Raw genomic sequence first — 27,504 nt, 5'->3', positions numbered from 1 at the left:
ATCGACAGGGGTGGTGCATTAGTCTGAGGAGAGGCAGACAGGACCGGCATCACGAAAACAGGGGGCACTCGGATCGAACGGAGGGGAGATTCAGGCAGTCACATCTAAGTGAGCGACCGAGCCTGAGGCAAGGCCTTTCCTACTCGGATAATGCAGCGCAACTACCGACTTACGACTTACCGTTTGACCCTGTGCCCGGAGCATGGACGTACTATGTAGCTTAGTGACAGGCTGGAGCTTTTCAGTTGCTGATGTCACCCGTCACTGATTGACATGGAGTTTGTCAATTGTCAGATGCAGGGTCAGGTTTCGCGCGCAAGGGCTCTGACATACATACACTACACTACTGGGTTGGAGGTATGCACTACACCACACTGCACCGACTGTACAGCTGCAAAGCTGGAGTGAACTCGAATGCCATCGCCCGCGTAAGTAGAGAGGAAGTTAGCGCCCGGACGGAAGGGATGATCGGTCCCCATACGACAAGGCCGATCAGCGGGCGAGGGCAATCATGACGCTGGGTGATGTTGATGTTGGGCGGGATCCGTTCCTCGAGCAAGCCATGACTTTACGCTGTATGGACACTGGCGTTCGCCTACGGAGCTGCATCCCCAAACCGGATAAGTTGGTTTGGAATTCGAATCCAGCGCGTTGGACTTGGCCTTCCGAGTGGCAAGAGGCAAGAGGTCGAGGACGGACAGACTACAGGCTCGCGAGCAGGATTTTGTTTTGGATTTTGTTTTTGTTTAGTGGGAGGCGCCGAGCAAGATGGCATCTGGTTGAGAGGCTGGCGGAAGGGCGGGCGCGAAGATGCGACAAAAGCAAAAATACGGAAAAAATAGTGAAAAAGAAATGATTCATGAAAAGAAAAAGATCTAGGACCAAAGGAAAGGGTGCGGCAAGATGACAGCGGAGGGATTGCCAGTCATCAAATAACTAAGTTACCTAGTAACTAGGTGGTAGTCGGCGTATGTGACCTTCCGAATGCGGCCGGTTCGAGAGACTCGGGAGACAATTCGCTTGTCCGGATGAGTTGAACCGCGAGAGATCGGGCTGGCTGGCTGGATTCAAGGCACTAAGAACCAGTGGCTGTAGTTAGTCTCTCCTTGCCATCGCCATGTGTTTCCCAGAGTTTCCCAGAGTCCGTTCCATTTAGCCGACGACGCCCGCTGGGACCGCAGGATCGAAGGAACGAGGACCAAGTTACGGAGAGGTTCGAGAGGATCAGCTAGCTAGCTGTCTTCTCCGCTGTGGCACGAGGCAGGTTATGGGCTGTGGGCGTGGGCTGTGTGTGGCGCAAGCAAAGAACGCTGCTGTAGTGTAGATGAGGTGGTCGTGGCCGAACTAGACACGAACTATTGGGGCACTAGTCGGTAGGACACCTTCACCATCAACTCTCCCCCATTGCGCCTTCCTCACCATTGGGGTGTTTTCCGCTGAGCCGAGCCTTGGGCTCGGACAATATCCATTGCCTGCACAATTGTCTATTGTTGATGAGGGTGATCTGGCTGGAATTCTCCGCTGCAGAACTGGATGGGTGGATTATCGCGGCCAGTGACAATCGCCAGCCCTACTTCGTCCAACACGAGAGTACCTTTTAGACTGGAGTAGAGTAGTTGCCCCCAATTCATCTAGATTCTAGACTAAACCTGAAGGCACCACGTGCAGCACGATAAGCAAAGCAACACCCCCCGACACCCCCCGTTCCCCCTCATTCCTCCATCCAAGACCCAAACACCACAATCTGCAAGGGAAAGGGGGAAGGGGAATCAAGACGTGAAGATTGCAAACCAGCCCGGTTCTCCTGTGCCATCAGGCACAAAAGAAGCAATTCCTTTCTGCAGTGGCAAACAAACCCCCGCGTAATCAAAACGAAGCAAACTGTTTGCAGGGCTGCTTGGGTCATCACCGTGTACTTAGCTAACCTATAAACCGGTCAGCTAGCTCAGGCAATCAATCCACCAGTCAGCAACTAAGCGAGGAAGACCTGTTAGCAGAGGCAGAGTGAGCAGAGCAGAGCAGAGCGAGTAGAGTAGATTGTGGGGTAATTCCAGTTCTTGCTATGAGTACATGCATGGTACATGGTACAGTCAGTTGGGCATGTGCATGCAAGCCTGGAACCAGAAGCAGAGCCAGAGCCAGAGCCCGAAGCAGAGCCAGAAGCGGTGGATGTCATCTCATGTCATGGCATGGCATGTCATGTCAACGACTGATACCACCCACCCACCCTGGCTGCCGGAATCGATTACCTGGTTGGTTGGTACGGGGCTAGAGTAATGCTCCTACCTACTTACTGAAAAGACAACACCTCCCCAGACCGCGATCCTTCTTCAGTGTGTGGTAAGTCCAGTACCACCCAACCAAATCCAAAACCTGCAACTCCAAAGACAAAAGACCCTCAGAGCCGTGCTGTGCTGTGCAGCCAGGACCCGGATTTCCATCCCACCCGTTCGGTGAGTAAGTTGGCCCATGCATGGAGTGACAGTCCTGTACCTGAATCACCTTGACCACTGAGTAAATGTACCCTGAATCACCTTGAGCTTATCCCCTCCCCCTCCTCTTCCCTCCCGCTTGGTGGATGTAGGCAAGAATATGCACCTGCGCATGCCTAACAGCCACCTTCTTGGCCCTTGACAGCGGCCAGGACGCCAAGCGAGTAAGCACCTGTGTATCATTTCCGGCTACGAGATACGAGGCATGACAGCTGGTGCGTGTCTTCACTGAGTGATTCTGCAGTGCAACCCCAGACCAAGACCAAAACCCCTCTGTGTAACTGTGTAACATTAAGCGGAAATTCGGTATGCTTATTTCACGACTCTCGCGAATCAAAGCTTAGTAGCCGTTACAAGCTACAGTACACTTTTCGTAGATTTGTGATAAGATAGATTGTTAAATTGCTAGTTCTGTGGATAGCACGACATCAAGGTCGCTACCCCTCATCTGTATATATGTAATATCGGATATAGTCACTTAGTGCAATCTCAAGAACGCCTCAACCCATCCCCATCCAGCGAACCCGCAAACGCCAAACCCACCAACAAAAAAGAGAGGGGTACTGTACATGGCCCCAAAAATCAAACCGTAATGCGGCCCTTATGCATGATCCCGACCGACTGGAGACTAGCGCCCTGGAAGCGCGTCAGCAGCGAGCTGACAATCTCGCGATAGGTGTTCATCTGCGCCAGCTTGAACCGCTGGATCTTCCCACTCGCCGTGCGCGGGATCTCCTCCACGAAGAGGATGCCCCCGTCCAGCGCCTTGTAGCTGACCAATTGCGGCCGCGTGAACGAGTACGCCTCCTCCGCCGTCAGCCGGTGGCCGGCGGCATTCTTCGCCCGCACGATGAAGGCGCGCGGGAGCTCGGTGCTGCCGTCGTGCGATGTAACCCCGATTACCGCCGCATCCTCGATGCCAGGGTGCCGGAGCAGGATGGCCTCGAGTTCGGCCGGCGCGACCTGCCATCTGGTTCCAGTTGGGGTTAGGATCTGACCGATTATAGAGAGGCAGGAAGAAAGAGCTTACCCTCGAACCTTGATCAGCTCCTTCGTGCGGCCGTGGATGTAGTAGACCCCGTCTCTGACATAAGCCACATCCCCGGTGCGGAACCAACCATGCGTGTCTTTGGCGTCAGTTCGGCCCTTGTACCCCAGCAACAGGCCCGCCCCACGCACGTACAACTCCCCAGGCTTGTTCTCCTCCGCGACCCTCTCGCCATCTTGGCCCACCAGGCGGACCTCGTAGCCAGAGAGTTGCCTTCCGATGCTTCCGGCGTCGCCTAGCTCTCCGTACCGGTTCTGGAACACCACACCCACCTCGGTCATCCCCCAGAGCTGCGCCGCATGCGCATCCTCATGGAGCAGTTGCCGGAACTGTTGCATGGACGCTCCGTCGATGGGTGCGCCGGCCACTCCCACATAGCGTAACGACGACAAGCAGCCCGCAACCGGGATGGTCGAGCGATTGAACGCGTGGATCATGGCGGGAACCATGTAGGTCTCGGAGATGCGATACTGATACACCGCCGCGACGAACTGCGTGAGCTCGAAGCGCGAGAGCACAAACAACGGCTGTCCGTAGCGAATGGGGAACAGGTGGGTCCACAGGGCCCCGAACAGATGGAACATGGGCAGGGACATTAACCGCGTCACCTCGTAGGGAACCTCGTACTGGATGCTCAGATGCTGGGATATGATAGCGTGATGCGACAGAATCGCCGCCTTGGGTAACCCCCCGGTGCCGCTGGTGGGGAACATCGCGGCCGGCGTGGATTTGGCAATCACCTCGTCATGGAAGGTGAGCCAATGATCTTCCCCGTACGCGAGGAGATGAGCGAAGCTCAGGTAGGCGCCATCCTCGCTAGTCGCGAGATACGGAGCGCTTGCGGCCGCATAGGCCAAGGGCCCCGAGAGCAGGAGCTGGCCAATGTGGTCTCCTGCGAACTCATCCAATAGGCAGACTTGCCTCGGCAGCATTCCCCGGTCGGCCGAGACTTTGAGCACGGTGGGGAGGGCATCGCGAGAGGTGATGATTAATTTGGGCTCGGCCAGCTGGAGCAAATGGTCTAATTCTTGGGGTTGACTTCGTGCGTTGGTCCCCATGAACACGCCGCCAGCGCCGATGATACTATAGAAGAGTGCGGGGTATATGATCTACCCCATTGAGTCAGCATGGTATAAGGGAGGTAGATTGATTCGGACGGAAAGGATTAATTCTTTAATAAAAAAAAAAGAAAGAAAGAAACAAAAAGAAAAAGAAACAAAAAAAAAATCGATTCCAATTGGAACAGTGGGTAGGGAGGAGGGGAGGGCAGGGGACTAGAATCGGTGTCGAACGAACGACGAAAGGGGAGATCGCCATGCATACTTACACTATTTCCCAGGTGGACCAGCACACAATCCCCTCGCTGCACGTCATGGGCCTTCAATCCTGCAATCAATGTGCGAACCAGGGTCTCAAACTGCCGCGCATTGAAAGACTGCGAAAGATTCTCAGCATCAATCAACAATGGACGCTCGCGGTCGTAGTGGTAAGGGCTGCGGAAAGCAAAGGTCAACAAGTCGGTGTATGGGTGCTGGCCCAGATTGGGGTACGCCAAGGACGACTCCCAGAGACCCATCGCGTCGGAATGCAATTGACAAAGGAGTTTCCGTCAAGGCAGGCAGGCAGGCAGGCAGGCAGGCAGGCAGGCAAGACAAGTGGGCACAGGGGACCGGCGGGGGCAGTGTGGTCGGATAGAAAATAAGTAGTATGTCGATAGCTGAGACTATTGAGCTCAAGTAGGGAGGAGAGGGAGAGTAGATGATTATGATGATGATGATGATGATGATGATGATACACAAGAATAGTGAGAGAAATTCACCCCGACCACGGGAGATCCAGGGCGATAAATAGAATCTCCATGGTGTTCAACAAATATGCTTTTTGTCATGCTGGCGGGTTTCAGAAAAAGTGAAAGGGTTGACAATTTGCGGTGTCTCGAAGAACAATTCCAGTTTCCTGGGTCTTGGTATGAGTGAGGTGAATGGGGGGGGGTTTGGGTGATTTGGAATTTGGAATACTTACTACTCCAGTTAGGGCAGAGAGTGGCTCAGTGGCGCTTCCTTCCCCCTCAAATCCCGACACATCGTCACCCACTGCACCTGCACCGACACCAACACCGACACCGACACCGGGTTTCCGCTAAGATCGGATTGCTGATCCTCTTGCCGGGCCCACGGACGGATCATACTTTGCGCTTAGACTGCTCACTGCTAGTGAGTACTCCGTAGCTAGCTAGGCTGCTAGTCTATCAGCTGCTAGCATGTCAATGTCGATTCAGATCGCGGCCATGTGGGTCCCTCGCTCATCTCTCATCCTCGAGAGAATGCACTTCACCCACTTCACTGGCGAACATCTCCCCGTCATGCCGACGAATCAGGTCCATGATCAACTCAATTCTCCATAACTTAATCCAATGTTGAGCCATCTCTCAGTCGGACTTGATCTGAACCATGTCGGCAGCGCACTCTGATTGGTACTTCGTCCTGTCAATCAAGCCCCATCGTTTCTCTTCAGGTGCTCCCTCTGCAGCTGAACCCCCGGTTGGATCTGCCGTCCTGAGGACGCATTCCCCCCCTCCCCGAACTACTCCCACGGTTCCTGGAGGCTTGGTCCTGGCCCTGCTGAATTAGCCCGTCATCTGGCGCGCTCGACCATGCGCCCAGTATGCAGACGCGACCCCACTGCTCTAGTCACCCACATGCCACGCTGACGTCTTCTTAACGGGATCCCAGAAAACCGCGCATGACAAGCCATTACATGATGGACTTGACTATCTTGGACGAAGGCCCGAAAGAGGCAGTACCCCGCCCGCTAAATCGAGCAGGGGCAGTGGGTGGCCATGCCACCAAGTGACTCGTCGGGATCTCCTTGCCCATGTATCTGAGCGCACTAGTTCATCAGGATGGAGACTCAGGTGGCCCTGCCGGGGCCACTCTATTACTGATCGACCTCACTCTGAACTGGCCAAACGAAGGAAAAGCAAGGAATCTGCGCCTGCTGCATGGGCCACGATATGCTTGCCGAGCTTGTCGGGTCATGCAACTCCACAGACCCTGTCCACTTCCAGGGCACGGATTGTCCGCTTATCGATGCAACCCTCTTCGTCTTTAGGCGTGGATCGGTGGAGAATACGAATCTTGGTGGCAAGCCCTCTGGCGCCTGAGTCCAAGGCATCAGTACTAGTGTCGATCAGGAAACCCTGGCCGGCCTGCAGGAGCCACTGAACGTGCTCATGCTGGTGCATCCGCATCTCTAGACCGTTCCATCAAGTCGTCATTGTTGCTGGAATCATCGGCCACGGCACGGGGACGGGATATTCGCTCGTGGACGAGCCATCCATTGGCCCCTCGACTTCCACATTCGGAGAATGAACAGCTGAGGAGTGGCAGGATTGATATCATTCTCCAGTGTTCATTGGTAAATCCATCTCGGATCTAGGATACGGAACAAGTTCCCCCTCAAATAGTGTCGGCATCACGGAGGCTGAAATCACGATATCGAGGCGAAAGGCGAAGCTGAGATACCGTGGTCCGCATGCGGTATGATGCAAGGTGCTGAAGACAAGAGACCGTGGTCTGCAGCCGAGATATTGTCCGATGTTCAATGTGAGCCCACCCTGAGGGAGACAGCCAGGCTGCATCAAGGTCAGATGTCGTCATGCATGAGGATTCAAAAGACGTCTGTACCCGTCGTTGTGAGATGCAGGTTGATGGTGGATCACACTCATGCGCCCATAGGGACCAATCGAGTCATTGTCGTTACTGCTTGCAGCTTCCGTTCCCCATCTTGCATCCGGCGCTTCGTTCCTGAAGATTACATGCGTCTGCCCCTCGATCTTACCCATGATATCTTCTTGTCAACCTTCAATCTCATCTCCAGAACCAATTCGAAGCAACATGTCGAGTGAGGTGAAGAGCACAATAACGGTACCACCGGCAGTGGTATATGCATCAGGTCCGCAAAGTCCCACTTCATCGACATTCACAGAAGACTCCATCATCAAGGTCTTCTCAGAGAAAGCGGAAGTGTCCCGATATCGTGACTCGGAAGACGGATCTCTTGACCTCGAAGCTCAAGCCCCAAAGAAGCGCAGATTCGCTGCGATTCGGTTCATATTCCTTAACATATACCGTCGCCTGTTCTCCTTGGTCTTCTTGGCCAATGTAGCTGTGTTCGTTGCAGTCATGGCGACGGATCGAAAGTTACTAGCATTGGTAAATGCGGCAGCAGGTAACCTGCTTGCATGCGGCCTCGCACGGCAGCCCTTGGTGGTGAATTCGATCTTTGTTATCGTGGCATCCATCCCGAGGTCAGCGCCTCTCCGAATACGACGCATCGCAGCCAAGGTATACCACTATGGTGGCGTCCACAGCGGGTGCGGGATAGCCTCATTCGTCTGGTATGCCGGCTTTGTTGGCCTCCTATCACGGGAGTACTGGTCTCCCTCACCATCCTCCTCATCAGGCGGGTCAAGCATCTCCGTGGCCCCAGTGATCCTGGCATACTTGATCTTGGTCGTGCTGCTCGCCATCATCGTCGTGGCCTACCCGGGGTTCCGCATCAAGAAGCACGATTACTTCGAGCTCATCCACCGGTTCTTCGGCTGGCTGGTGGTGGTGCTCTTCGTGATCCTGCTGATGGTCTTCGCCGACGAGGTCAGCCGCGCGTCGAACGAGCCGCTGGGACTCTTCCTGGCGAGACTCCCCGCCTTCTGGTTCCTGGTGCTCACGGTCGTGGCCATCGTGCACCCGTGGACGCTCCTGCGCAAGGTCGCGGTGCAGCCGGAGACCCTCTCCTCGCACGCCGTGCGGCTGCATCTCAGCCACACGACCACCACCTTCGGCAAGGGCATCCAGCTGGCGCGCCACCCGCTGCGCGACTGGCACGGGTTCGCGACGTTCCCGAACCCGGACGGCGGGCGGAGCTTCTCCTGTCTGGTGTCCAAGGCGGGCGACTGGACGGCCGCCTGCATCCAGGACCCGCCCACGCACCTGTGGAAGCGCGGCGTCCTCCTGTACGGGTTCGCGTACGCGATGCGCGTCTTCACGCGCGTGGTCGTGGTCACCACGGGCTCGGGCATCGGCCCCTGCTTGTCCTTCCTCGGGGACGACCACCGCCCCGCGCTCCGCGTGGTCTGGCAGACGCGCGCCCCGCTGAAGACATACGGGCAGCGGGTGCTGGATCTGGTGTCGATGATGGACCCCACCCCCGTGGTGGTCGACACGAATCAGTCCGGGCGCGTCGATCTGGTCCCGATGATCCGGCGCATTGTGCAGGACTTCGACGCGGAGGCTGTCTGTGTGATCAGCAACCCCGTGTTCACCAGGAAGGTGGTATATGAATTGGAATCGAGGGGCATACCGGCGTTCGGGCCTATCTTCGACTCGTGACCGACCACGTGTCGTCTTTCTGTCTGTATATATACTAGCGAGCAAGGTGTTGGGATTGACTGCAGCAGGCGTTGGGGATTCTTTGAGATTGCCATGGCCTCAGAAACCGGGGGGGGGCTAGAAACGGGGAAATGGATTCAGACGAAGTCAAGCCATGTTTGGGGGGGGGGACTTCGTCACTGTATATAGTATCAGGATCAAGAGATAAGGTAGTCTATGAAGTGATGCCGTTGGCCTTGATTTTCGGGGGGGGAGACGGGCATTGTATGCAAACATTCCAAAGATCCGCGCGGTGTTTCATGTGCCTGTCCGGCCGGCAGGGATTCGATGTAGCAGTCCGCTGGGTACTTGCAGTTACGCTCCCACATTATTAGATTTTAGTACGACAATCAGTTCAGTCCCAGCCTGGGTGTTTATCATCACAGGCCGGAATAGTCTCCTAGCCCAAGGGGTCAGGATTCAGCTGGTCGCTTTTCAGAGCCGGAGTTCAAGACCACTTGTGCAACCAGCCTATTATGCAAGGTAGTCCTCGGGCAACCAGATAACCCATCATCGTACGTTTAGCTCACTTTTGATTTACAGAATTTGCTCTACGCCGCAACATTTGGGTAAATAGATCTGAATGTTCAATTTGTTCATTCATAATCGTTATTCTAGAGAATTCACCATAGCGACAAAGTGTATGTACCTGGGTATGTATGATGCCAGTAACGGAAACAGACAAATGAAAATGCTCAGACTTGACGAAAATAATGGGTATCATGCAAGCACAGAAATCACCCAGCAATACAGAATCTATCAGCAGACTTTTGTTTTCTCCTCCATGGTATGAAACAATTAGGAATTAGGGGAAAGGTAGTGAGAGCTTGGACTTCCAATTTTCGCGGAACTGTTGAGAGTGCATGAGAACAAGGACGTCCTCGGGGGGTGAAAATCGTTGAATTCGTAGCAGTCATAAATTCATGAAAGGTCGGTGTTGGAGGTACACCAATGTTGAAGTTGTATAAGAATTGTGCGAAGCAATGGTATTAGCCGACGCTCAAGGCTCGGTGGCAGACGTAGCTCGGTTTGTCGTTTCAAAAGTCAATGGCTCGGCTGAGAAGTCATCGGGTGTAAGGCGTGATCGTCCCCTGGTTGAAGAAGAATGTGTGGAGTCGCTATCCAAGCGCAGAGATTCCATGCGGTCCAGTTCTTCATACTCCGGAAGGTGCAAGGGAGATCCATGGTAGTCCTCCATGATGCTGCTTCCATCCAGCATGGTGTAACCGGGGGGGCTGGCAGGAACATCCTCATAGACCGGTGGCATCTCCTCGTCCCAACTGATACCCAGCCCGCTGCGTTCCGTAACGTGCAAGTGGAACTGCATGCGCAGAACACGCGCTGCTCCGGTCGGGGTGATGAGTCTCGTGTTGCGGTTGGGGCAGAACTCTTCGGCGACGATCAGTTCAATGACAAGGTTGTGACGAGCTTCCAGGCCACCCGAAGCTTCGAGATCACACACTGGGTTGCAAGATGGGTTGATGCTGGCTTCGAATTGCATGCTGATTTCACCGCCGGCGGTATCAAAATCTGTCTTCCAGCCATCCTTCTCTTCGTTGTGACCGATGATGCGGGTCTCCTGGTGAAGGACACCCTTGCCTTCGCCTCCGATCTTGTGTGCATGCTTGGGACAGGCTGCAGAGACGATTTTCTGGTGTTCCTCAATCCGCCACATCATTTTGCGCAGGCGCCAGCGGGTTTGGGTTTCTTCGCCTTTATCCACCACTCCGCTGAGAGTCATCTGCACAGGGAAGGTACCGATTGGGTGAACAACGGATGGAAGGACGATACGACCGGTAAGGTTGGTAGGAGGGAAGATACGGATGGAGGACTTGTCGTTGCCGGGGAGGATGGCACGCTTGATGTGCAGAGGCATCTTGTAGGTGAACTCCTCTCCGTTGATACTGTGAGCACGCGCAGAGAGAAAGTATTCGATCTGACCCAACGATCCGTTGCACGAGGCGGGCAGATGGCCGGGGACTAGGTAGCTGAACGGAAACTCGTGGTCACCACTCTTGAGGGCGAGGGGCTCGGTGAGAAAGTTCCAGTGTGTCAGTTCCTCAGTTCGCGAGGCACAGTTGGGGCAGTCTCTAGAAACCGGTTTCTTGGTCGTTTGTCTGCTCATGAGACGCATATCAAAGGTGTCAAGGGTGATCATGCCGGCTAATTCAGAGATGCTGATCTTCAGGCGTCCGGAGAACAAGGCGCCGGTTGAGTTGGCAGGATTCCCGTAACAAACGAGCGGCGGGGATTCAACGATAACATCGAGCTTCGCAGAGGCGTTGGCGCTGGGATCATGGGCGGCACGCTCCTTTGAACGAGCTGAGCGGCCATGGCTCCGTCGCTTCTCTTTGCTGTGATCGCGGTGAGGATGGATCAGATGCTCCATCGCCAACGATAGCCGGCGTTCGGGTGAGCGAGCTCGGTCAGCGGACAGATGAGTGGATGGCTTCTTCGATGCCACAGTGGTGTTCGAGATTTCATTCACGGACGAAGAAGACGAAGTGTTCGAGTGCGCAACGGATGAATGGTGAGATGAGTGGTGGGAGAGGGAAGGGCGGACAAAGCTGGAAAGTAGACGACCAGGCATGGTGGCGAGTTTCACAGGGTGATGTGGATGCGCTGGGTTGGAACCTTGGTAGCTAAGTATAGTAACAGTGTCGTATGCACAGAAGATGGAATGTGTTGCTCAGGGAGCAATGGATGTCAGGTATTGACGGTCCACGATGCAGTAAGACCAGACTGGCAGTGGCAGACTAGTGTATGTATGTATGTGAAGGGGTCTCGGTATCACGGCGCAATTGGGGAGGTTGAGTTGATTGTCAAGTACATAATCTCCTTGCGATTGAAATTGAATCTTGTACCTATGAGAAAGAACCTTTGACTACAGTCAAGAGTTCAAGTTTCTTTGAGACGGTGAGGGGTAGAGGTAGCAGATGAAATGTACACGAGTAGTGGAGAGTTTGGATCGTGTTTTGATGGTGGTGGTGGTAGTAGGTAGGTAGGTTGTAGTAGTCTATATCTGAGTAACCGAAGAAGACAATGAAGTAAATCTAGTAGGCTATCAAGCAAAACAGAGGAATGGCAAGAAGAGGTGGGAGAGTAGCTGCCTTTGAATGAAGCAGGACAAGCTCTATGTTTTATTCTTTGCAACCCAGATATACTCTACCCCTCCAAAGACCCATTTTCCTTTTTTTTTTTTTTTTTTTTTATCCTTTTTCCTATTGTTTAATTTTTTTTTTTTTTTTCTCTTCTCCTTTTTTCAATTTTAGCGTGGTGGTTGTTTCTAGGGCGTTCCCACACCATGTAACAGGTACGATTGATTCCCTGGTCTGGCCACCCTGAATGTCTCCATCGCATCGGGCGGCCGATGGAGTTTTGGTGGGGCACGGCAGAAAAAGCGTCATAGTGGACTTTACATTACCATTTCCATACATGACCGTACGGCTGTCTCCGACGGAAAGCGCCAAAAGTCTCCAGGCTTGCTCGCCCTGCCATTTAATTCCCCTACAGGTACAGTACCCGTCCGTTGCACCAATAATTCCCCGAGGGCAACTGCAGTGACTGCACCTGGCAGCCCTGAGTGTCTTTCTTCAACCTCCATGTTTTCACACCGCGATTTGTTTGGCCGCCTTTTGATTTTTTCTTTCTCACTACAAAACCATCATAGCTTAGCTAAAGTAACTTGCGTGATGGTTTCGGACGACTGTGGGCACATGCTCATTCTAGAACAACCAGTGGCCAATCAATGATTCTATCTGCAGCTTGTCCTGCGTAATCGATGAAATGATTGCCTTAGTCAGGTGTAGTTGAATTGAGGTTACTCGGAATTGCTTCCCCAGATCTTGAGTATGTTCAAGATCGGTCTCAACTTCCAAAGTTTTAAAGCTCACAGAGACTGAGGGCAAATAATTCTAGCCCCCCCGTCCAAACATTCTGGATGGCGCGTATCCTGTATTGACTACAATTCCCTGGCAGCATGTGATGAATGCATATCACTCTGCGCTGCGCTATGTACCGGTACGCAGGTTGTTGATGCCAGAGTGATTGAACCTTCTCCTGCATCAAATGACTTGATGTGTTGTTAAGCAATCTATTCTGGAGTGCACGGAATGTCCTTCCTAGAACGATGCTCTCATCAATGTACAGTAAATGAGGGGGGTGGTCAGGCGCAATGACTCACACTAGGGCCGGGCTTGAGACTTTAGCAACGAACAACTTTCTCCGATGTAGATCATCCAACCCGAATCTCCGTTTGCGCAATTATGCACGCGCAAGAAACATCATCTTAGCGGGTTACACGCAATCCATGAGATCGGTGGTGATGTGGAATAATGTCAACTGGCTGGAGAATGTTGTCATGTCAATTGTTCCAGAATCGAACCGAGGGTCCAGTATGGAACTGCTGACTCAGGTTCTAGACATCTCCCATCAGAGGCGTTCTATACTTGGAAGCCAGGAGTGACCACGGTCAGAGACCGGGTCATATCCCCCCAATCTGAATTACCAATGGTGGCTTCGAAACCCCGCGGGTGAAGGACGTTAGGTCGACTGGAAGTCTGGAAGTATAGTAGCATCGGGTAAGATCCCGAGGATTGACAACAGAATGACAGATCATTGAGCCAGCCATGTGTGGAATAGTACCGTGAACTAGTACTCCGTATAGATCAACGGCACGGATTATCCGTTCAGCTTGCAGTGGAAGTTACTAGAGCAGTAACATAGTAGTCCGTAATACCGGATCATCACACCTGACGGGCGCTTCCTTTGCTCATCAAGGAAGGTCAGCTGCCGTCATCGAACTATCACGTGGCGTCACAAATTGATGTGCGAGGCCGAGGGGGCTCAAGGCGGTCTGCAGGTGGTCTCGTTTGTTGTCTCAATCCTCCATACAGGCGGTGACGACCCGTATCAATCGGCTGTACCTTACCGTACAGGAGTCCATTGCAACGCTAATTGGAGATCCCTCTGGATCCAAGTTGCCGCTGTTGCACTTTTGCGCCAAAAAACAATGGAAGGGCAGAACCAAGGCCTGAAAAGAAGGTAAGCTAGCCCCATCAGACCCAAGCATTGCGCGCACGGATTAGGAATTTTCCCAAAGGAAAATTCTTTGCGGACTTTCTTCTCCTCAGGAAGAGCTAAACAGAGTACGGAGTACAATAATGATGGATGTGTGTGCTGTGTACGAGTATCCCGTTCACTTCAGTCAAAGCTCCACTTGCCGAGAGAAGGAAGAAAAAGAACAAAAAGGGAAATTAAAAGGGAAAAAAAATTCAAAAGGATAAAAAGTCAAAAGGGGAGCACGCCCACCAATCCTTGGTTGATGCCCCTTGTCGCAATTCATCATCCCCTACAAGGTACTTGGGACATGTGGACGGATGTTGTGCTGTCGCGCGCAGTCAATATGGTTCAATTCATTCACTTCTCCCCGTAGCTACCTTTTTGGGACAAGTTTCAGAACAGACAATCGAGTCATCGCTACAGTTAGTGCGCTACGGAGTACGTACTAGAGAAGACCCTTCTGGACATCAGCTCACTCCGAGGGCGCATGGTTCTTTTTTTCCCCGCACTGCAGTTTAATTCCGGCCTTTGCGGGGGCATTGCATCATCCGGCTATCCTTGCCGGTCAGCGCATTGAACCTCCTGAGTATCTATCTAGGAGAGGTTTTGGGTAGGTGAGTTGAGATTGAAAGCAGTGCTACTGTCTATCACGATTTCACAATATACAGACCAGTACGTAGCAGATAATATGACATGAGCAAAAAGCCCACATCAAAGATATAGTTAAGTTCTAGACGCGGTGCACTGTCCTGTTGGCAGGGGAATTTCACTGTCTCACTGGCGAATGGCCAGCGGCTGCCGCCCTACCCATTACCTAACAGTTTCCTCCTTAGGCTCGCAAGCTCTCCATCATGATGGATCAACTGAGCCAACTTCAGGCTTTTACTGCACCTCAGTACCTTAACTGAGCACTTTCGGCTTTGAACACCCAACTTCCACTGTCTTCTTGATCCGATTGATCGTCCCGATTGACAGGATCTCGGCACATGCTGTCGGTCACTGTTACGGGTGGCCGACCTTGATCACGCCATGAATCCATCCATTCTTCCATTTTACCGACTGCGCTTACTCTGCCACAGCATGTCAAGGCGCTGGAGATGGAGTGAGTAGTTAAGTACTATGAGTAAGTAAATGGGCTTGTCTCCGCTCTACCACACCTTAACTCACGCAACTGATAGTATGTGGAGTAGACATATCTCGTATGTCGATTTAAAGTGGCACCTTCTTACCCCATAATAACGACCAACCTCACACGCCCAACTCACTTTACTCGGTGCTAGACTGTTTGGTATTTGCTTTGATATTCTAACTTGTAAGACCCCTGGCTCTGACTGTGCTTAGGGTATACTCAGAGTCTGCCATTCAGCCACTTAACCGGCCGGTAGTCGGTGGTAACAAGTCGGCGCATCAATTACCTACTCCGGAGTAGTTGGCCTAACACTGCGCATACCTCTGGAACTCCTGTTCCGAGCCTCGCTTCCCGCGGGGCCAGGCGTGACAATGTCTCTTTTGGGGGGGGCGGAATTCGCCGCCCCTTCGAGCTTTTAGTCCTGGTACTCCGTACCTGATTTAGCATCGAACTTTCAGACAGCTATTGCTCAATACATGCATCGAATGCAGCGATTTCTCCGGAGTACGGAGTTCTGAATCAAGCACGCAACTTCAAGCTTGTTTTTAGTTTCAGCACGCCCGCTTACCTTTCGCCCCTGTGAAGCATTCGCGAGTCGTGCAAGAGCTTGGGCCCCATCTCTTTGCAGAATCATAGACGAATACAAGGCACGTTCATCATTTAAGAAGGCATGTTCGTTCATGCTCCCCTTCCATTGGGCGGTTTAACGGCAAACCCCTCCAAGCGCAACAGGCGTGAGTGGTTTTACTCGTACTTAGCCGGGCGCCGGACTGCGTGCAATTTTCTCTAGCCGGATCGCTGCCGGTCGGTCGCCTTCGAGTCCACTTCATCGTGATGACTCTTAACACTAGCACTGCTTAGCGCCTCAGACGACTAGAAAAATTTTCTTGCCGGTCTCCATTCTCTTCCAAGGCCCTCAGCGGACCGCCGGCGCCAACCATTGGGGCTCTCTTATTTTCAGGTTAGACCACCCGAGAAGATCAAAGGACATCGGCGACTGCCGCGGCGGACAATGGATGCTACCCTTTCCCAAATTCCCACCCGGACCTCTTCTGTCCCCAATCGTTTCCCCGGGAGGGTTCTCAAATTCTGAATTGAGGAGGGTGGGAGGCGCGGGAGATCCATGGAAACCTGTCCGCGGAATTGCGGTGCAACTCTGTGGTAACTGCGGTTCAGGGCTGCCACCAGCGCGGACCGCCGTCCGGGGGGCAATTCTCACAGCCACTGAGTTTTACGGCCCTGAACATTATTGCAGCCGGTGTGATTAACTTAGGTTAACGGCATTATAGGCGCGGATCTTATGATCTCGGTCATGATTGAAGGCCATGGTCATGAAACATACGCCCTGTTTGTTGTATGCGTAGCTACGTAGTGCCAATAGAGGACCCTGCAGGTGAAGAATTACTGCAGAGTCTTAGCGCCCCTTTGAGGGATTTGCAACATTGACGCGTTGCCGGTCCACCAGAGAGTGTGACTACTTTGACCGCCGACAATTCGTAATTTATGCGACGGGGCTAACCCTGCAGGCACGTCTCTGACACAGGTTCTAGAATCGACACTCCGGAGCAGTACTACCCAAGGCTCTGTTTCTATGGTAGGGTCTACCATACCGTGTGAATAAGATGATGGTTTGATCAGTCATCACAGCTCTCATGTATATGGCTGTCTACTTGATATGAATCTTGGGACCAGGAATTTGGCGCGGTTGGCTTGATTCAGTGCAACGGTAGGTCGACGAGCTAGAAACAGGGGTTCTCAAACTGTAGTCGTCCTAATAACATCAGTCAGCCCTATCGTATCCGCTATCAAATGTCGATTGTGCACATCCCTCCATAGATTAGCTGGTGTTGATCTTCTCATAAGTTGTTGAAACCCAACTCAATAAAATGGCACCTGCTTTCCATGTTCATGTGAGCTTATGGCAATATAGTTGGTTGCTTCGAGTATACTTTTCTCCACACATCTTAGGTCATTGTGGGTTACGGCTTGGCTGCCATTTGATATATAGTCATTCTGATATTTCGAAGACACTCCATTACCAGGTATTGGTCAAGGCAAATAAGGTAAACTTAACAAACTACAGACGTTAAGAAGCCAGCGAGAGTCTCTGACATGGTCTCTACGATTGAATTTGTGTACCTTCAGCATAAACGCTGTTGTGGCTGTCGAGAATGTCACGTGCCGTAGCTCCATGAAGCTCCGACGATCGACGATTGAACTTCCCGACACTCGAGAGATCCCCTATTCCTACACTACATCCTTGTATTATATGTGCGCAACAACTCCCGCGGTGATGAACGCACCTTTGTTTCAGTGTCATCTCTACTATTAATTTGAACCCAGACCCCAGGTTTCGTTTGCACGAGCCTCAATTGCGTTGAATTGTGAGGTGACGTCTGGATGTCGGGACACCGTGAGCACCTCAGAACCGATCCCATTCGCTTATCGACCACCCAATAGTCGCAGCGTCACACCACTTGCAGCTTTCCCAACTCATTACCTAGAAGACGACCTGGATCGTTCTATCATTACATATCCCACCATGAATACCTCATCCCTGATCACGATCGGTCTCGCGATCTCGGTCGTGTTCATGTTCTGGACCCTGTCTTCGACCACGTCGTCGCCATTTGCTGGGGCCTTCCCTCGCATCTACAACAAACGGATCTGCTTACTGATTGCTCACCCCGATGATGAAGCCATGTTCTTCGCGCCTACCGTTCTGGCCCTCACCAAACAGGAGTACGGCAATCATCTCAAGATTCTCTGTCTTAGTACCGGTACGGTCCCCCCCGGCAGACTTCTCTCATCAATGAAAAGCAAGCCACTAACTCGTCAACCTGCTGTGCAATCTAGGTGACGCAGACGGGCTCGGACACATCCGCAAGAAGGAACTCGTGAAGAGCGCCCTACAACTCGGCCTGCGCAGCGAATCGGACGTCTACGTCGTGGACGACCCCACTCGATTCCCCGACAGCATGACCGCGCACTGGACGGAGAACGACGTCGCCTCGCTCCTTGCGTCGGCGTTCGCGCCGGAACCGTCGAAGAAGTCGGGAGGCGCGGCCCCGACAGCGACCATCGACGTGCTCATCACATTCGACCAGGGCGGCATCAGCAATCACCCGAACCATCGATCCCTGTACCACGGGGCTCTGCACTTCCTCCGCGCGCTGGTCAAGGGCAAGTCCGGGTACAGTTGCCCGGTCACCCTCTACACGCTGACGACGACCAACCTCGTGCGCAAGTACGCCGGCGTGCTCGATGCGCCCTTCACCATGGTCCGGGGTGCCTTGAGCTCGATCACGTCGGGCTCCGGGGCCCGCGGCTCCAGGGACCAGCTCCCTTCTCGGCTTCTGTTCGTGAGCTCCGTCAATGAGTGGTTGACGGCCCAGTCCGCTATGGTCAAGGCCCATCAGAGTCAGATGGTGTGGTTCCGTTGGGGTTGGATTACGATCGGACGCTATATGGCGGTAAATGATCTACGGCGAGAGGAGATCTGAGCGACAGCTCGAAATTGATATACTGGGACGTCTGGGGATGCGGGCCGTATAGATATTTCGATCCACACACGCCTAATACTCGCCAGGCCATAAAAGTTCTATATATATATATATATATATATATATATATAGAAGTAGTGGTCCGTCATCAATATCGATGTTTTAGGTATGACGCACCCGTGGTACGTGAAGACTTTGTCGGTAGTCTCTTCTTTCACGAACTAGGCTAAGGTGATCTTAAGCAGGAAACAACTCGTAACGTGTCACTATGGACCGGGTAGTCTGAAAAACGCTCAAATCACATGCACCGTGAATTATCATACAGCCCAGACCAGTACGCAAAGGACTAGGTTGCTGAAGATTAACGCTAGGAAACGCGTCTGAAGCCTAGAAAGAAAGAGCTTCTAAGCAGGCTCGGTTTTCAGACAAGGCGGGGAGTTCGCCGTAGGACTCAGTGAGAAGTTCTACATTGCACTGTGCTTCAATTGCGGCTCAACATGAATAGTTCGTCTTCTGCGGGACGATACTTCTCCAGAACCGGCTCGAATAGTCGCTTAAGGGATGCAGACGTTGGCTCGATATCTGGCCCGAGACGCAAAATAGCTTCCCAGAAGAACTCGTCGTCAAGATAATTGTCCTCGTCACCCGGCTCGACATCATTATAGGGTGTGGGTCGCCGAATCGGTATTCGCTTTCCGCTGTAACGGTACCGGCTACCCCAGCGAACTTTTCCATCGAAATGCACTACTCCTCCACGAGTGTTCAAGTGGAAATCCTCCGGGAGGAAGTCGCGCCACTCCTCCAGCGCTACGGGGAACAGTGACCTAAACCATGCAGGGTTGTCTCGACCCGTCCACAGCTTGTTGATCAGCATGTTTCTTGCGAGCTTTCTCACCAGCTCAGTCTGTTGGGCTGTGTGCAGTCTGAGGATATCATAGGTGTGTATTGCGTCGGCCAAATCTCGCGACTGCCAACCTGCGCGGCTTTTATGTAGCCTGCGCCGCTTCATAAACGCCGCGATGGCTGACCTCGCCTCCCATCTCCCTTGACGTGTCTCCATCAGGGTCTCATATGAAGCATACATTTGTGGCATGTAGTTCTTGAGAATACGACTGTCCCACGCTAACTTGGCGATTTTGAGGCGCGCCTCAATTGTGGGGCGCACGTTGTATGGATCTGTGGTCATTGTATCGAACAGTTGAGTCACGAAACGTGGCTTTACCCTCGTGTGCGCCTGTTCCTCGGCGTCGGGGCCGAATTTGCGACGGGACAGGACAAACGTCCACTCGAACAATTCAAGCCAAACCTTCTCGGGAATGGGTATATTGTAACGGCCTGCGATGAATTCCACTAGATGAAGTGCAGCTTGAATTTCGTTATTTGTTCCGAAGGCGTGAGCTACCGCGAACAGAAGTCGACCTGTGGGATGAAGGGATGAAGCAGGGTCGGTGTGGTAGATATCGGATGCTCCCGACTGGTCGCCTGCCGTCAACAATTCGTCGACATCTATGTTCCAAGCGGCTTTCAGAACAGCCTTGATCCCCGGAACCCAACCTGTGCGACAGGATGCAAGCATCATGTTGACAAAGGTGGTCTCATCCGGCGGGACGGATTTGGCCATCATCTCCGCGAATATCACTCGTACCGACTTGAGCACGCTGCGTGCTGCGGTGCCGTATCCCGACCAGCCTGAATCGATGGGCGCATTTTTTCGCATCTTATATGAGAAACGGGTCACTCTCAGGCGGTATTTTCTCAACCCGGTAAACGTCTCGTCCCAGATCAAGGCCTCCATGAGATGATTATAACACTGGGTATCTGGCTCCACATTACGATCTTGCATGGCCTGCCATGCGCTGCGTGCCATCTGAGCATCGCCCATGGCGGCTGCGCAAGCGAGCAAGTGGGTGAACTCCGCCAGGCCTGTGGAAACCCTGAGACGAATTATTTGTGCGAGCTTGCTGGCGAATTCGTCGAAGATTTCCTGCAATGGCTTGATATTCATGCTCCGTTCCGCGGTTGGGTGGAGCGCTCGGATAATGTCTCGATGGGGCTCGATGAAGTACGCTGGAGAGAGAAGCAGGAAGGCCTCAACGAAGGTGGTTTCTGGCATAGCTCCTACCAGGCTGCTGAATCGAGGGTCAGTGAGCGCATTCATCACCAAGTCCGGTTGGCCGCTTTGAAGAATCGAGATGAACTCCGTTTGCAAGGTGTCTCGTAGTGGATCATCGCGTTGTTTCTCTGGGGGACTGTCGAAGTCCAGCAAATCCGTCGAACTTTTTATCCCATTGTGGCGGTAGTCGTACTTGTCCAAGCAGTTTTCCTTGACAATTGGCTTTAATTTCTTTTTGGTCGGCGGCCTAGTCCAGACTCTCACCGATCTCGACGGGCTCGTAGGATTCCGAACTATGAGAAGTGGAGACGGATAGCGAAGCTTGGTTGGCCGGGAAGGACGATAAGAGGACAAGACCCCCAAGCGAGTGCAAGACAGACGATCACTTGGTTGTAGAAATCGCAACATCGCGCTTGAAAACTGTCAAGAAAGGAGAATGGCTGTGATAAAGCATGGGGTCAGATTCCGGGGAAAGAAATGAGAAGAGGGGGTGGCAGGTCAGCCAATATTCATAATTCATTTATTCAATCAACTGTTGCGGAGTAAACTGAGGAGTCGGCGGTTGTTGTGGTCTTGGCGGGAAGCTGGAAAGAATCCCTGCCAGTCTCTTTCTTTCAAACATCCATCCATCCACTCAACGATCATTCATGTTCCCGCGGGTGACACTTTGACAGCGAGTCGCACAGTCGCCCAATCCCTCTCTCCCCCCCCCCCCCCCTGGCTGCAGCTCTTTCATTGATTGCTTGAATCTTGACTGGACGCCTCCCGACCTTTAGCTTGCGTTCACTCATTTCGTCTCTCCCCTCCCTCCCCTCTTTCGCAATCCTCCCGCCCCCAATCCCTCCTCCACCTCCTCCCTCGATATGGCCGACACTGAGGATGCGGGCACTTCGTCGGTGTCCGAACCCCTCGACCTGGTGCGCCTGTCGCTCGATGAGATTGTCTTTGTGAAGTTGCGCGGTGACCGTGAGCTCAAGGGCCGTCTCCATGTAGGTCCTCCCCGTATTGTGCTTAGGAAGGCCAATTCGAGGCGACTAATTTGTATCAATTTCGCGCTTGCGATAGGCCTACGATAGCCACTGCAACCTAGTCCTGGGTGATGTGGAGGAAACCATCTACGTGGTCGAGGAAGACGAGAACGAACAAGAGACGATCCGAGTACGTCCGCTCCCCACTGCCTGCAGGGCCCGACACGGTGTCTAGCTGCTGGCCATATTGTTGCGATCGCAGGCTAACTCATTTTCGCATCTCTTCTGTCTAGACGATCAAGAAGCAGGAGGAAATGCTTTTCGTTCGAGGTGCGTTCCACACATATACACACACTCTTCTCTCCCCGATGACGTCGGCTACACAGTTTTTGCGCGCGCCGTTTCGACTAACGTTCCTGCTCATAGGCGATTCGGTTGTTCTGATCTCCCCTCAAGCATGATGAGATGAAATTTCCGAGAAGACAAAAGGACCAATGGATCTGATCGGAGGGCTGGGAAGGCCATGCAGCGTATACGTCTTCTCGCTGCTACCCCATGTCGGCCACGGATCAGTATGAGACCACGAACTACCAGGCGATGCTACAGGGTTCCCAGACGTAGAACTCTAATTGCAAGCAATGCACTATACACGTATATTCTGGGCAGATGGTAGATAGAGGTGGGAAAAGGTCGTGTTTCAGATCAGGACAGGGCAGGATGGGATGAAGAGCATCATGCCATGCAGCACTGCAGCAGCAGCAGCCGCCACTATTCAGGAGGACAAGTTCTGGCATCTGCCCTGGCATGCAACTTTAAGTTTTAGTATGTGGTAATTGTGCTGAAAGCAAAAGAATCCAAATGTACACATGCACCTGTCAGCTGGAATGCTTCTAATGATTTCTTCTCTATTCTTATGACTCGACTGCAGTCAGGTATGAGTAGTAGTTAGTGATGAGAGTGGGGGATGAGTCAAGACAGCCGCACGAGGCGGGCGGCGCGATGACTCGCACTCCGTCGGTGGCCGATTATCGATAAAGCTTTCCCCGGGCCTCCCGTCCATCTCCATCACCCTCTTTCCCCTTCACCTCTCTCGATCTACCTAGCTTCTATCAAACACCCTATTCTTCCTATTGTGTCCTCTTCCCATCGGTCATCCTTATCATTTACTCCTCGATAACTACTGGCCCAGTCCTTCGACGCTCTTCCACCTAGCTATTCAGACGGGAATTATGATCACTCGAATAGGTGTTTGAGTGCGCCAGAGGCGAACCTTGTCCGTTCCATCCGACCGAAACAACAATTCGCATTTTAGCTGCAGATAGACACACACGTATTTGATTCATTCTTCCCAACATAGCTTTCTTATCTTTATTCTAGCGACGAAAAAGAAAAAGGGAAAACCTACAACCATGCCACCGACGGGACCGAAACTCACCCTGGAGGAGCGACGGAGAGGCGAAATCGTGCGTTGTTTTGTGCAGTTTCCGCGCAATTCCCCAGCCCCCTGCTCTTTCTTCTGTCTCACACTAAGCCCCGTCTCCTGCGCAGGCACTCAGCGAGTTCGCCGAATACGCCGAGAAGCAGCAGGCCCAGCGCTCGGCCCCGCCTGTGCCCAGCGACAGTGGATACGAGACGGCCAGCGTGTCTCGCATCCACGAGGATCACGCCGAGCTGGACATTCTCGACCAGCTGGCATTGAGCGACACGCCCAAGACCGTCAAGCTGAAGGAGGTCCTTCTCGGCACCGGCGAGCAGCCCGACGACGACCTGCAGGTGCTGGCGAGCCTGCTGCAGTCCCGGATCGACGAGGGTCACGGCGAGACGCTTTTCGACCTGGGCCTCGAGGACGGCGGCGAGTCGATGCAGTTCGACCTGGCGCAGTGGCACACGGCCATCCGGCGCCTGCGCGAGGCCGCGGACACGCTCCCCGCGCACTGCCGGGTCTTGGTCACCTACAATGTCGGCGGGCCCGAGGAGTCGCGCGTCAAGAACGAGCGGACCAAGGGCTCGTGGGGGAAACTCCTGATCCGGCAGCCGGCGGGCACCGTGGAGGAGATGGCGGAGATCCGCGTGGCGGTGGTGGGCAACGTCGATGCCGGCAAGAGTACCATGCTCGGGGTCCTCGTGAAGGGGAACCTGGACGATGGGCGCGGCAAGGCCCGGCTCAACCTGTTCCGCCACAAGCATGAGGTCGAGAGCGGCCGGACCAGCTCCGTGGGCATGGAGATCATGGGGTTCGACAGTCGCGGCGATATCGTCAGCAGCTCCCAGGGCCGCAAGCTCTCGTGGGAGGAGATCGGGAAGCGCTCCGCGAAAGTGATTGGCTTCTCCGATCTGGCGGGCCACGAGCGGTACCTGCGGACGACGGTCTTTGGCATGCTGAGCAGCAGCCCCAACTACTGTCTTCTGATGGTCGCCGCGAACAACGGGCTGATCGGTATGAGCAAAGAGCATCTGGGCATTGCTCTGGCTCTCAACGTGCCGGTCATGGTCATCGTCACCAAGATCGATATCTGCCCGCCCCAGATTCTCCAGGAGACGCTGTCCCAGCTCAGCAAGATCCTGAAGTCGCCGGGCGCGCGCAAGATTCCGGTGTTCATCAAGGACATGGAGGAGACCATCAACACAGCGACGCAGTTTGTCAGCCAGCGGATATGTCCTATCTTCCAGGTGTCTAACGTGACTGGAGAGAACCTCGACCTCGTCCGGACCTTCTTGAACATTCTCCCCCACCGGGGTCACTACAATGTTGATGCGCCGTTCGAGTTCTTGATCAACGACACCTTCTCGGTTCCCCACGTGGGTACGGTCGTGTCTGGGGTGGCCAAGTCGGGGGTGATCCATGCGGGTGACACCGTACTGGTCGGGCCCGACTCGCTTGGTCAGTTCACTACGACGACGATCAAGTCCATTGAGCGCAAGCGAATCCCGGTGAATGCTTGCTTCGCCGGCCAGTCCGGCTCGTTCGCTCTGAAGCGCGTCCGGAGAAAGGAAGTCCGCAAGGGCATGGTGGTTCTCAAGAAATTGGAGCAGGCCCCGAAGGTCTACCGGGAATTTGTTGCAGAAGGTATGTTGGGGGTCTACATCTTTTCGTCAAGCTGTGCCGTTACTGATGTGATGCAGTGCTTATCCTCTCCCACGCCACGACCATCAAGCCACGTTATCAGGCGATGCTGCACGTCGGCGCCGTGAGTCAGACCTGTTCCGTCATCGACATTGATCGTCCATTTATTCGGACTGGAGACCGTGCGTTGGTTGCGTTCCGGTTTGTCCAGCGCCCCGAGTTCCTCGCTCCGGGAGATCGGGTGCTTTTCCGTGAGGGAAAGACCAAGGGTCTGGGAATTGTCAAGAGCGTTGGCTATGATCCCAAGAACCCTCTGAACCCCGAAGCTAAAAGCGCAGGGGACGCGAGCAACCCGACATGATCTCAGCGTGTATATCAGCTCGGGAATATCGGCGGTCTTGCGACGGAATTCGCCACGACCGTTGGAGTGGCCGAGTGGATGGAGCCCTTGCAGCGACGCTGGGCTTTTTTTTTCTCATAAATGCATTTTGATTCGCTTCCTTGATAAATAAAGGTGTTTTAAATGCATTGTTCGGGTTAGTTCGGGCTGTTTTCTTGTTTTGACTGGGGGCGGTTGGCGGTTGATCTGGCTGGGTGGTTCCCAAAAGTACTCATAGCTTCCACATGAGCCAAGAATGTGGGTGAGATGACACATTCTTCGCCCGCCGTGATACTCATAGCTCCAATTTACTTCTGCAATTGACTTTGTCGTCCTCCACCTTATCTCCAATTTCTGGGTGGTTGTCCGGATATTGACCAGTTGGCCACGGTTCACCTCCCCACGTGAGAAGGACATTGGATGACGTCAGAGGGGAGTGATGACATCGCGGCCGATGATCTGCGGTACGTAGTAGACAAAGTGAAGTCGACTGGCCACCCAGCTGTCGTCGAGCCACTGACGTACCAACCTGGAGCGGTGCTGAATGGGGTGGTCGGACGTTTAAAACCCCCCGGATTTAATTGAGCTGAGGTTTGAGAGGTGGTAGTTCCACTTTCAGCTACTGTTACTTTATACTGAGTCCTACCGCCAGCTTATACTTCACTTCGGTCACACAAAGCATCTCACACCCACACACACACACACACATTTCTCAACTACCAATCCAATTTACATGACTTCCACTCCCATCTAGAAAGAAGCGTACTGTACCCAAAATGGAGACTCTCAACCGCACCTTCAACAACGCCACCACCGCCCTCTGGAACGAGTTCCAACCCGGCGAACAGCAAAAGCAACAGCTCCAACCGCACGGCGACGAGCCCCTGTCCGGAATCCAGGGAAAGGGCACAGCGACTGATCCGTACGATGGCGGGAACCGTGATGGTGAGTTTAGTCCCACTTGACCAGACACAGCAGGAAATTCCGCCCACGCATCCCGTGTGCCATAATCATCCTTCCCCCCCCCCCTGGGTGCTCAATACACGCAAGAACTAACCCCAAGGCAAAAGACCAACCCGGCGCCCCCCGCACAAACGCCAACACCGCCGTGATCCCCGAGCCCCTCGTCTCCGTCACGGGGACCTCCGCCCACGACCACGCCAAGAACCCCAAGTCGCCCAGCAACGCCGACGTGGCTCTGAAGAGCGTCATCGTCGACGAGCCCCTGCAGCAGCAGCAGCAGCAGCAACCCCCAAAGAAAATGGAGACCCCCGACCCGTTGACCGCCGCCGCGCCTACGGCTGCTGCTGAGGCGGCCGGCGCGCCGAGTAGCGGGTCGCATGGCGCGAAGCAGCTGGCTGCATCTGGGGCGGGGGTGGGGTTGCCGGCGGGGAAGACGCAGATGTCGAGTACCGGTGGGGTGTCGGAGCAGAGGGGCAGTTTGCCTGCTACGACGTCAAAGGGTCAGGTTCCTTCCTATGTTGGGGTGTCTGGGGCTGGGGCTGGGGCTGGGCCTGCAGCTGCAGCTGGAGCTGGAGAGACGCTCGCTATCCGGGAGAAGGAGAAGGAGAAGGATGAGATCCTGCACGAGAATAGGGGACTCCCTGCCCCGGCGGGTATGGGGCCTGAGCAGAAATCCTCTTCCACTGGTGCTGCTGCTGGCGCTACCCCCATCACAGCCGGCGGCAGCACCGGCACAGGCACAGGCGCCCTCCAGACCCGAGACACGCCCGCGACCATCCCTGACTCCAGCATCTCCGCCGACGACAAGGCTTATAGTTCATCCAAGGCGAAACCCTCCACCTCCACCGCCACCTCCACATCTCAAGCCCAGCAGCAGCAGCTCAAACCCACCACCACCACCACCACCACAACTCCAGCCACACAACCCACCAGCGCAGCAGGTGCAGCAGATGCAGCAGCATCAGACACCGAATCCGTCGGCCCCACCAACGAAACCAAGGAAGCTCGCGACTCGACCACATCTCCCACAGCGCAAAAGCACCACGAAACCGAGACAGAGACAGCGACAGCAACAGCGACCGACACGCTGCCCCGCGGCAACACCAAAGTCAGCGAGGAGGCGCTCAAGGGCCCGCAGACCCCGGCGCCGCGCGAGCCGTTCGAGTTCGAGAAGCGGCTGGGCTCGAAGGGGGGTCCTGCGAAGTCTGGTGCGTATCGTATCTTTCGATTGCAAGACTGGGAGTGGTGTTACTGACTTGTGTATAGATGCTGGAGCTGGAACCGGAGCAGCGGACGAGGCCGAGAAGCACGGGAAGGGCCATGGGCAGGGCAAGATGGCGCATTTGAAGGAGAAG

At 53.9% G+C, this 27,504-nt stretch overlaps 8 protein-coding genes across 8 annotated transcripts; 4 read left to right on the top strand and 4 right to left on the bottom strand.

Annotated features, from left to right (window-relative positions):
* Nucleotides 1-2,874: 2,874 nt before the first annotated feature.
* Nucleotides 2,875-5,265, bottom strand: afeA (adenylate-forming enzyme AfeA). The gene is made up of 3 exons (XM_025653659.1): nucleotides 4,868-5,265; nucleotides 3,523-4,649; nucleotides 2,875-3,462 (listed from the first exon to the last, which is right to left on the bottom strand). Exons 1-3 carry the CDS (start codon nucleotides 5,114-5,116, stop codon nucleotides 3,075-3,077), a joined length of 1,764 nt encoding a protein of 587 aa, XP_025504113.1. The 5' UTR covers nucleotides 5,117-5,265; the 3' UTR covers nucleotides 2,875-3,074.
* Nucleotides 5,266-7,436: 2,171 nt separating this feature from the next.
* On the top strand, nucleotides 7,437-8,930 carry BO66DRAFT_322732 (integral membrane protein TmpA; the record flags this gene model as incomplete). Its single annotated transcript, XM_025643776.1, has 1 exon — nucleotides 7,437-8,930. One exon carries the CDS (start codon nucleotides 7,437-7,439, stop codon nucleotides 8,928-8,930), a length of 1,494 nt encoding a protein of 497 aa, XP_025504112.1.
* A 901-nt stretch (nucleotides 8,931-9,831) lies between these two features.
* On the bottom strand, nucleotides 9,832-11,713 carry BO66DRAFT_85669 (alpha-arrestin). Its single transcript, XM_025653658.1, has one exon. It carries the CDS (start codon nucleotides 11,557-11,559, stop codon nucleotides 9,970-9,972), a length of 1,590 nt encoding a protein of 529 aa, XP_025504111.1. The 5' UTR covers nucleotides 11,560-11,713; the 3' UTR covers nucleotides 9,832-9,969.
* A 5,811-nt stretch (nucleotides 11,714-17,524) lies between these two features.
* On the top strand, nucleotides 17,525-18,934 carry BO66DRAFT_85495 (PIG-L family deacetylase). Its single transcript, XM_025653657.1, has 3 exons — nucleotides 17,525-17,939; nucleotides 18,016-18,844; nucleotides 18,908-18,934. The coding sequence occupies exons 1-2, from the start codon at nucleotides 17,702-17,704 to the stop codon at nucleotides 18,660-18,662; spliced, it is 885 nt and encodes a 294-aa protein (XP_025504110.1). The 5' UTR covers nucleotides 17,525-17,701; the 3' UTR covers nucleotides 18,663-18,844; nucleotides 18,908-18,934.
* On the bottom strand, nucleotides 18,747-21,265 carry BO66DRAFT_391804 (uncharacterized protein). The gene is made up of 2 exons (XM_025647346.1): nucleotides 18,905-21,265; nucleotides 18,747-18,828 (listed from the first exon to the last, which is right to left on the bottom strand). The coding sequence occupies exon 1, from the start codon at nucleotides 20,818-20,820 to the stop codon at nucleotides 19,144-19,146; it is 1,677 nt and encodes a 558-aa protein (XP_025504109.1). The 5' UTR covers nucleotides 20,821-21,265; the 3' UTR covers nucleotides 18,747-18,828; nucleotides 18,905-19,143.
* A 213-nt stretch (nucleotides 21,266-21,478) lies between these two features.
* On the top strand, nucleotides 21,479-22,618 carry BO66DRAFT_391802 (U4/U6-U5 snRNP complex subunit LSM3). Its single transcript, XM_025647345.1, has 4 exons — nucleotides 21,479-21,764; nucleotides 21,841-21,933; nucleotides 22,037-22,073; nucleotides 22,170-22,618. The coding sequence occupies exons 1-4, from the start codon at nucleotides 21,639-21,641 to the stop codon at nucleotides 22,202-22,204; spliced, it is 291 nt and encodes a 96-aa protein (XP_025504108.1). The 5' UTR covers nucleotides 21,479-21,638; the 3' UTR covers nucleotides 22,205-22,618.
* Nucleotides 22,619-23,152: 534 nt separating this feature from the next.
* BO66DRAFT_322392 (putative GTP binding protein (GTPBP1)) lies at nucleotides 23,153-25,168 on the top strand (the record flags this gene model as incomplete). Its single annotated transcript, XM_025643755.1, has 3 exons — nucleotides 23,153-23,206; nucleotides 23,292-24,810; nucleotides 24,867-25,168. The coding sequence occupies 3 exons, from the start codon at nucleotides 23,153-23,155 to the stop codon at nucleotides 25,166-25,168; spliced, it is 1,875 nt and encodes a 624-aa protein (XP_025504107.1).
* A 2,105-nt stretch (nucleotides 25,169-27,273) lies between these two features.
* BO66DRAFT_391800 (uncharacterized protein) lies at nucleotides 27,274-27,498 on the bottom strand (the record flags this gene model as incomplete). Its single annotated transcript, XM_025647344.1, has 1 exon — nucleotides 27,274-27,498. The coding sequence occupies exon 1, from the start codon at nucleotides 27,490-27,492 to the stop codon at nucleotides 27,274-27,276; it is 219 nt and encodes a 72-aa protein (XP_025504106.1). The 5' UTR covers nucleotides 27,493-27,498.
* Between the last annotated feature and the right edge of the window lie 6 nt (nucleotides 27,499-27,504).

Source organism: Aspergillus aculeatinus (genome assembly GCF_003184765.1).
Source record: "Aspergillus aculeatinus CBS 121060 unplaced genomic scaffold BO66scaffold_23, whole genome shotgun sequence".
Lineage (NCBI taxonomy): Eukaryota > Fungi > Ascomycota > Eurotiomycetes > Eurotiales > Aspergillaceae > Aspergillus > Aspergillus aculeatinus.
This window is presented reverse-complemented; position numbering and strand designations above follow the sequence as displayed.

Bases quoted from the DNA above. Each gene is read 5' to 3' on its own strand.
- BO66DRAFT_391802 (XM_025647345.1), top strand. From the start codon at position 21,639: ATGGCCGACACTGAGGATGCGGGCACTTCGTCGGTGTCCGAACCCCTC. The intron at 21,765-21,840 runs GTAGGTCCTCCC...CGCTTGCGATAG, and splicing joins AGCTCAAGGGCCGTCTCCAT to GCCTACGATAGCCACTGCAA. The intron at 21,934-22,036 runs GTACGTCCGCTC...TCTTCTGTCTAG, and splicing joins ACGAACAAGAGACGATCCGA to ACGATCAAGAAGCAGGAGGA.
- BO66DRAFT_391804 (XM_025647346.1), bottom strand. From the start codon at position 20,820: ATGAATGCGCTCACTGACCCTCGATTCAGCAGCCTGGTAGGAGCTATG.
- afeA (XM_025653659.1), bottom strand. From the start codon at position 5,116: ATGGGTCTCTGGGAGTCGTCCTTGGCGTACCCCAATCTGGGCCAGCAC. The intron at 4,650-4,867 runs GTAAGTATGCAT...TCAATGGGGTAG, and splicing joins TGGTCCACCTGGGAAATAGT to ATCATATACCCCGCACTCTT. The intron at 3,463-3,522 runs GTAAGCTCTTTC...AACTGGAACCAG, and splicing joins GAGCTGATCAAGGTTCGAGG to ATGGCAGGTCGCGCCGGCCG.
- BO66DRAFT_85495 (XM_025653657.1), top strand. From the start codon at position 17,702: ATGAATACCTCATCCCTGATCACGATCGGTCTCGCGATCTCGGTCGTG. The intron at 17,940-18,015 runs GTACGGTCCCCC...TGTGCAATCTAG, and splicing joins GATTCTCTGTCTTAGTACCG to GTGACGCAGACGGGCTCGGA.
- BO66DRAFT_85669 (XM_025653658.1), bottom strand. From the start codon at position 11,559: ATGCCTGGTCGTCTACTTTCCAGCTTTGTCCGCCCTTCCCTCTCCCAC.